The sequence below is a fragment of the Pseudophryne corroboree genome, chromosome 6 (assembly GCF_028390025.1).
Source record: "Pseudophryne corroboree isolate aPseCor3 chromosome 6, aPseCor3.hap2, whole genome shotgun sequence".
In the NCBI taxonomy this organism is placed as follows: Eukaryota; Metazoa; Chordata; class Amphibia; order Anura; family Myobatrachidae; genus Pseudophryne; species Pseudophryne corroboree.
This window is the reverse complement of record NC_086449.1, coordinates 10,278,460-10,287,367: the sequence shown is the minus strand read 5'-3', so window position 1 is coordinate 10,287,367 and position 8,908 is coordinate 10,278,460. Positions and strand designations below refer to the sequence as shown.

General features: G+C 45.5%; 1 protein-coding gene across 1 annotated transcript; it reads left to right on the top strand.

Annotated features, from left to right (window-relative positions):
* Positions 1 to 7,464: 7,464 nt before the first annotated feature.
* On the top strand, positions 7,465 to 8,382 carry LOC134934758 (olfactory receptor 5B21-like). The gene has a single exon (XM_063930124.1). The coding sequence runs from the start codon at positions 7,465 to 7,467 to the stop codon at positions 8,380 to 8,382; it is 918 nt and encodes a 305-aa protein (XP_063786194.1).
* Positions 8,383 to 8,908: the final 526 nt, after the last annotated feature.

Here is an 8,908-nt window from a genome sequence, read left to right as displayed (position 1 = left end):
AGCCCATATTGCTCCCTTCTCCCCAGGCCACGTGTCCTACGATTATTTTTCTTTTATTTCTTTTATGTGTGTTTTATCACTTACATTTGTGTTGTCAATTTCTATTCCATTCTTTCCAATTCATTTTCGTATATTATTTATACTGTATTTTACTTTTTCACTTTTTATTTATCTTAGTCCCTATCATTTCTCTCCTCATTTCTATTTATCTGTTACCTAATTGTCTTCTCTTTTGACCGCTTCATTCCCACTACAGTTACATTCCAAGATCTGCTATATTAGCCCCTCTCCAGTCTCCTTACTTATTATTTCATTTCATTTGCACTGTTCCTATCAAAAGCTTATTTGCACTGCTCCCTTCAACAGCAACCAATAGGAACGCTTGTCTCCAGTTTAACATCAATGCAGACATCCATCCACCGGACGTCAAGACAGAACTCTCAGTGTTCCACAGCTATGAAGAGCTAAGTATGACTCTTTACTAGAGATGAGCGGGTTCGGTTTCTCTGAATCCGAACCCGCACGAACTTCATGTTTTTTTTCACGGGTCCGAGCGACTCGGATCTTCCCGCCTTGCTCGGTTAACCCGAGCGCGCCCGAACGTCATCATGACGCTGTCGGATTCTCGCGAGACTCGGATTCTATATAAGGAGCCGCGCGTCGCCGCCATTTTCACATGTGCATTGAGATTGATAGGGAGAGGACGCGGCTGGCGTCCTCTCCATTTAGATTAGGAGAGAGAGAGAGAGATTGACCTGAGGCTGATACTGTAGAAGAGAGTGCAGAGTTTAGTGACTGACCACAGTGACCACCAGCAGTGCAGTTGTTTTATTTAATATATCCGTTCTCTGCCTGAAAAAAACGGTACACACAGTGACTCAGTCACATACCATATCTGTGTGCACTGCTCAGCCCAGTGTGCTGCATGCCTGCATCATCTATGTATATATTATATATCTGACTGTGCTCAGCTCACACAGCTTATAATTGTGGGGGAGACTGGGGAGCACTGCAGTGCCAGTTATAGGTTATAGCAGGAGCCAGGAGTACAAGACAGTCACATACCATATCTGTGTGCACTGCTCAGCCCAGTGTGCTGCATCATCTATGTATATATATTATATATCTGACTGTGCTCAGCTCACACAGCTTATAATTGTGGGGGAGACTGGGGAGCACTGCAGTGCCAGTTATAGGTTATAGCAGGAGCCAGGAGTACATATTATATTAAAATTAAACAGTGCACACTTTTGCTGCAGGAGTGCCACTGCCAGTGTGACTGACCAGTGACCTGACCACACTGACCACCAGTATAGTTAGTAGTATACTATATTGTGATTGCCTGAAAAAGTTAAACACTCGTCGTGTGACTTCACTTGTGTGGTGTTTTTTTTTTTTATTCTATAAAAAACTCATTCTGCTGACAGACAGTGTCCAGCAGGTCCGTCATTATATAATATATATACCTGTCCGGCTGCAGTAGTGATATATATATATTTTTTATATCATTATTTATCATCCAGTCGCAGCAGACACAGTACGGTAGTTCACGGCTGTAGCTACCTCTGTGTCGGCACTCGGCAGTCCATCCATAATTGTATACCACCTACCCGTGGTTTTTTTTTCTTTCTTCTTTATACATACATACTACTACATCTCTTTATCAACCAGTCTATATTAGCAGCAGACACAGTACAGTACGGTAGTTCACGGCTGTGGCTACCTCTGTGTCGGCACTCGGCAGTCCGTCCATAATTGTATACCACCTAACTGTGGGTTTTTTTTCTTTCTTCTTTATACATACATACTACGACATCTCTTTATCAACCAGTCTATATTAGCAGCAGACACAGTACAGTACGGTAGTTCACGGCTGTGGCTACCTCTGTGTCGGCACTCGGCAGTCCGTCCATAATTGTATACCACCTAACCGTGGTTTTTTTTTCTTTCTTCTTCATACATACATACTACGACATCTCTTTATCAACCAGTCTATATTAGCAGCAGACACAGTACAGTACGGTAGTTCACGGCTGTGGCTACCTCTGTGTCGGCACTCGGCAGTCCGTCCATAATTGTATACTAGTATCCATCCATCTCCATTGTTTACCTGAGGTGCCTTTTAGTTGTGCCTATTAAAATATGGAGAACAAAAATGTTGAGGTTCCAAAATTAGGGAAAGATCAAGATCCACTTCCACCTCGTGCTGAAGCTGCTGCCACTAGTCATGGCCGAGACGATGAAATGCCAGCAACGTCGTCTGCCAAGGCCGATGCCCAATGTCATAGTACAGAGCATGTCAAATCCAAAACACCAAATATCAGTAAAAAAAGGACTCCAAAACCTAAAATAAAATTGTCGGAGGAGAAGCGTAAACTTGCCAATATGCCATTTACCACACGGAGTGGCAAGGAACGGCTGAGGCCCTGGCCTATGTTCATGGCTAGTGGTTCAGCTTCACATGAGGATGGAGGCACTCAGCCTCTCGCTAGAAAAATGAAAAGACTCAAGCTGGCAAAAGCAGTAGCACCGCAAAGAACTGTGCATTCTTCGAAATCCCAAATCCACAAGGAGAGTCCAATTGTGTCGGTTGCGATGCCTGACCTTCCCAACACTGGACGTGAAGAGCATGCGCCTTCCACCATTTGCACGCCCCCTGCAAGTGCTGGAAGGAGCACCCGCAGTCCAGTTCCTGATAGTCAGATTGAAGATGTCAGTGTTGAAGTACACCAGGATGAGGAGGATATGGGTGTTGCTGGCGCTGGGGAGGAAATTGACCAGGAGGATTCTGATGGTGAGGTGGTTTGTTTAAGTCAGGCACCCGGGGAGACACCTGTTGTCCGTGGGAGGAATATGGCCGTTGACATGCCTGGTGAAAATACCAAAAAAATCAGCTCTTCGGTGTGGAACTATTTCAACAGAAATGCGGACAACAGGTGTCAAGCCGTGTGTTCCCTTTGTCAAGCTGTAATAAGTAGGGCTAAGGACGTTAACCACCTCGGAACATCCTCCCTTATACGTCACCTGCAGCGCATTCATAATAAGTCAGTGACAAGTTCAAAAACTTTGGGTGACAGCGGAAGCAGTCCACTGACCAGTAAATCCCTTCCTCTTGTAACCAAGCTCACGCAAACCACCCCACCAACTCCCTCAGTGTCAATTTCCTCCTTCCCCAGGAATGCCAATAGTCCTGCAGGCAATGTCACTGGCAATTCTGACGAGTCCTCTCCTGCCTGGGAATCCTCCGATGCATCCTTGCGTGTAACGCCTACTGCTGCTGGCGCTGCTGTTGTTGCTGCTGGGAGTCGATGGTCATCCCAGAGGGGAAGTCGTAAGCCCACTTGTACTACTTCCAGTAAGCAATTGACTGTTCAACAGTCCTTTGCGAGGAAGATGAAATATCACAGCAGTCATCCTGCTGCAAAGCGGATAACTGAGGCCTTGACAACTATGTTGGTGTTAGACGTGCGTCCGGTATCCGCCGTTAGTTCACAGGGAACTAGACAATTTATTGAGGCAGTGTGCCCCCGTTACCAAATACCATCTAGGTTCCACTTCTCTAGGCAGGCGATACCGAGAATGTACACGGACGTCAGAAAAAGACTCACCAGTGTCCTAAAAAATGCAGTTGTACCCAATGTCCACTTAACCACGGACATGTGGACAAGTGGAGCAGGGCAGGGTCAGGACTATATGACTGTGACAGCCCACTGGGTAGATGTATGGACTCCCGCCGCAAGAACAGCAGCGGCGGCACCAGTAGCAGCATCTCGCAAACGCCAACTCTTTCCTAGGCAGGCTACGCTTTGTATCACCGGTTTCCAGAATACGCACACAGCTGAAAACCTCTTACGGCAACTGAGGAAGATCATCGCGGAATGGCTTACCCCAATTGGACTCTCCTGTGGATTTGTGGCATCGGACAACGCCAGCAATATTGTGTGTGCATTAAATATGGGCAAATTCCAGCACGTCCCATGTTTTGCACATACCTTGAATTTGGTGGTGCAGAATTATTTAAAAAACGACAGGGGCGTGCAAGAGATGCTGTCGGTGGCCAGAAAAATTGCGGGACACTTTCGGCGTACAGGCACCACGTACAGAAGACTGGAGCACCACCAAAAACTACTGAACCTGCCCTGCCATCATCTGAAGCAAGAAGTGGTAACGAGGTGGAATTCAACCCTCTATATGCTTCAGAGGTTGGAGGAGCAGCAAAAGGCCATTCAAGCCTATACAATTGAGCACGATATAGGAGGTGGAATGCACCTGTCTCAAGCGCAGTGGAGAATGATTTCAACGTTGTGCAAGGTTCTGATGCCCTTTGAACTTGCCACACGTGAAGTCAGTTCAGACACTGCCAGCCTGAGTCAGGTCATTCCCCTCATCAGGCTTTTGCAGAAGAAGCTGGAGACATTGAAGGAGGAGCTAACACGGAGCGATTCCGCTAGGCATGTGGGACTTGTGGATGGAGCCCTTAATTCGCTTAACAAGGATTCACGGGTGGTCAATCTGTTGAAATCAGAGCACTACATTTTGGCCACCGTGCTCGATCCTAGATTTAAAGCCTACCTTGGATCTCTCTTTCCGGCAGACACAAGTCTGCTGGGGTTGAAAGACCTGCTGGTGAGAAAATTGTCAAGTCAAGCGGAACGCGACCTGTCAACATCTCCTCCTTCACATTCTCCCGCAACTGGGGGTGCGAGGAAAAGGCTCAGAATTCCGAGCCCACCCGCTGGCGGTGATGCAGGGGCAGTCTGGAGCGACTGCTGATGCTGACATCTGGTCCGGACTGAAGGACCTGACAACGATTACGGACATGTCGTCTACTGTCACTGCATATGATTCTCTCACCATTGAAAGAATGGTGGAGGATTATATGAGTGACCGCATCCAAGTAGGCACGTCACACAGTCCATACTTATACTGGCAGGAAAAAGAGGCAATTTGGAGGCCATTGCACAAACTGGCTTTATTCTACCTAAGTTGCCCTCCCACAAGTGTGTACTCCGAAAGAGTGTTTAGTGCCGCCGCTCACCTTGTCAGCAATCGGCGTACGAGGTTACATCCAGAAAATGTGGAGAAGATGATGTTCATTAAAATGAATTATAATCAATTCCTCCGCGGAGACATTGACCAGCAGCAATTGCCTCCACAAAGTACACAGGGAGCTGAGATGGTGGATTCCAGTGGGGACGAATTGATAATCTGTGAGGAGGGGGATGTACACGGTGATATATCGGAGGGTGATGATGAGGTGGACATCTTGCCTCTGTAGAGCCAGTTTGTGCAAGGAGAGATTAATTGCTTCTTTTTTGGGGGGGGTCCAAACCAACCCGTCATATCAGTCACAGTCGTGTGGCAGACCCTGTCACTGAAATGATGGGTTGGTTAAAGTGTGCATGTCCTGTTTTGTTTATACAACATAAGGGTGGGTGGGAGGGCCCAAGGACAATTCCATCTTGCACCTCTTTTTTCTTTTATTTTTCTTTGCGTCATGTGCTGTTTGGGGAGGGTTTTTTGGAAGGGACATCCTGCGTGACACTGCAGTGCCACTCCTAAATGGGCCCGGTGTTTGTGTCGGCCACTAGGGTCGCTAATCTTACTCACACAGTCAGCTACCTCATTGCGCCTCTTTTTTTCTTTGCGTCATGTGCTGATTGGGGAGGGTTTTTTGGAAGGGACATCCTGCGTGACACTGCAGTGCCACTCCTAAATGGGCCCGGTGTTTGTGTCGGCCACTAGGGTCGCTAATCTTACTCACACAGTCAGCTACCTCATTGCGCCTCTTTTTTTCTTTGCGTCATGTGCTGATTGGGGAGGGTTTTTTGGAAGGGACATCCTGCGTGACACTGCAGTGCCACTCCTAAATGGGCCCGGTGTTTGTGTCGGCCACTAGGGTCGCTAATCTTACTCACACAGTCAGCTACCTCATTGCGCCTCTTTTTTTCTTTGCGTCATGTGCTGATTGGGGAGGGTTTTTTGGAAGGGACATCCTGCGTGACACTGCAGTGCCACTCCTAAATGGGCCCGGTGTTTGTGTCGGCCACGAGGGTCGCTAATCTTACTCACACAGTCAGCTACCTCATTGCGCCTCTTTTTTTCTTTGCGTCATGTGCTGATTGGGGAGGGTTTTTTGGAAGGGACATCCTGCGTGACACTGCAGTGCCACTCCTAAATGGGCCCGGTGTTTGTGTCGGCCGCTAGGGTCGCTAATCTTACTCGCACAGTCAGCTACCTCATTGCGCCTCTTTTTTTCTTTGCGTCATGTGCTGATTGGGGAGGGTTTTTTGGAAGGGACATCCTGCGTGACACTGCAGTGCCACTCCTAAATGGGCCCGGTGTTTGTGTCGGCCACTAGGGTCGCTTATCTTACTCACACAGTCAGCTACCTCATTGCGCCTCTTTTTTTCTTTGCGTCATGTGCTGATTGGGGAGGGTTTTTTGGAAGGGACATCCTGCGTGACACTGCAGTGCCACTCCTAGATGGGCCAGGTGTTTGTGTCGGCCACTAGTGTCGCTTAGCTTAGTCATCCAGCGACCTTGGTGCAAATTTTAGGACTAAAAATAATATTGTGAGGTGTGAGGTATTCAGAATAGACTGAAAATGAGTGGAAATTATGGTTTTTGAGGTTAATAATAATATGGGATCAAAATGACCCCCAAATTCTATGATTTAAGCTGTTTTTTAGTGTTTTTTTAAAAAAACACCCGAATCCAAAACACACTCGAATCCGACAAAAAAAATTCGGTGAGGTTTTGCCAAAACGCGGTCGAACCCAAAACACGGCCGCGGAACCGAACCCAAAACCAAAACACAAAACCCGAAAAATTTCAGGCGCTCATCTCTACTCTTTACTAGTCTTCATAGAAGCAGGCCTCCTCCGCTTAAAGTTATACATTCTGGATATTTGAAGAGTCTTTCATAAAATTCTAAGATGAAGTCACTAAGGATTTACACCCTCTTTGTTACATAGGGTGACATGTACTATATAAAATGTTCCAAATAGGACTAGAGTCGTGCGTGGACCCCGTGTATTGGTTCTGGCACTAAATCATTATCGTGTCTTGGTTTTGGCTTTCGCAAACCACCCTCAAATGTTTTGATTGGGATTTCAGTTTGGTTTAAAATCAATAAATAAAATTGATAATCATTGATACAAATCAATTTCATAAATGATGAAAAACCTCGTAAATCATCTAATTTTTGCAATCCAAAACTCATATTTAAATTTTATAGAATGTACTAGATAAATAATAAGTAGAAGCTGGTTGGTTGCTATAAACAACATCTCACTTGTTAATTTAGAAGGTTTTTTTAACATCTGCCCATACAGTGTGGTTCAGTTCCTGTCCTTGGACATAGTCCCTTGTTACCAGTTGCATTACACTATGTAATATTAGCATGGTTACTTTCTATAGCTTCATTAATATTTTTCTTCCCCACAACATATAGAGAAATTAATGGACATCATGAACAAGACCCAAGTGAGAGTGTTTGTGTTTTCTGGACTCACTGACAACGGGAAACTCACCCCATTCCTCTTCATACTCTTCTCACTTGTCTACATTGTGACTTTAGTGGGGAACATCGGTTTGATGGCCATTGTCCATATCAGCTCCAACCTCCGAACTCCAATGTACTTCTTCCTGAGCTACCTCTCCCTGGTGGATGTTTTCTACTCCTCAGTTATAACTCCTAAAATGATCTCCGACCTTTTCTCCACGAGGAAGGCCATCACATTTGTTGGGTGTGCCCTTCAGTTCTTCTTCTATGCTGCCCTGGTATGTACTGAATGTATACTTCTTGCAAACATGGCATATGACAGGTATGTTGCCATCTGCCACCCTCTCCATTATGTCTCTATAATGACTAAGAACATAACTATGTATTTGGTTGTCCTGGCTTTCTCCATCAGCTTCATGCAATCATCTGTGCAGATCAGCTGTATATTCAGCCTCCAGTTCTGTGGATCCAACCTTATAGACCACTTCTACTGTGACCTCTCTCCACTGCTCCAGCTGTCCTGCTCTGATACTTTCACCTGTGTCATGGAAGCTGTTTGTATTGTAGCTTCTTGTGCCTTGGTGCCATTTCTAATCATCCTGATCTCATACATCTTCATCATTACTTCCATTCTACGGATGAAGTCTGCTGAGGGCAGGCGGAAAGCATTCAGCACCTGCTCCTCACATCTCACGTGTGTCTCCATCTTCTATGTGACCATTTTCTTCACTTACCTGCGCTCTCCCTCCAAAGTCGTAAAGACACAAGACAAGATTGCTTCTGTATTATATACAGTAATGACTCCAATGCTGAATCCATTTATATACAGTCTGAGGAACCAAGAGGTGAAAAGGGCCATTAGGCGAGTACTGTAATGTACAATTCGACTAATGTAGATAGAATTCTGTAATTTATTAGGGATAGCTTTCTGGTTCTCTTAATCAAGTTTACATTAGAGATGTGCAGTTCGAATCTCCAGAATTGTGAATCCACATGAATTTTGTAAATCTGAACCGAACCAAAAGCCGGTACAGATCTCCCGAGGAGCTCCGATCCAAACCAGGACTCTTCCCATGGCTCGGAATTTGGATTTGGGTTTTGGATTGTAAAAATGGCACGATTTTTGCTGTTTTATACATTTTTTAAATTTTTTTTATTGATGATTATAGATTAATTTTTTCTCAATTTTTAATTGAACCAAAAACCGAATCCTATCCAAAACACCTGAGGACACACCAGACGGTAATGCACCATCCTTAGAAGCTGGAAGTGGGCATCCCCATCCTTGCACTTTCCAGCGCCCGGGTGTGTATATGTATATTTTATTATTACTGGAACCTTCACTTACAAAATTTTATTGCTCGAAACTGAAAAACAGTCTACTAAACCTGGTACAATCTC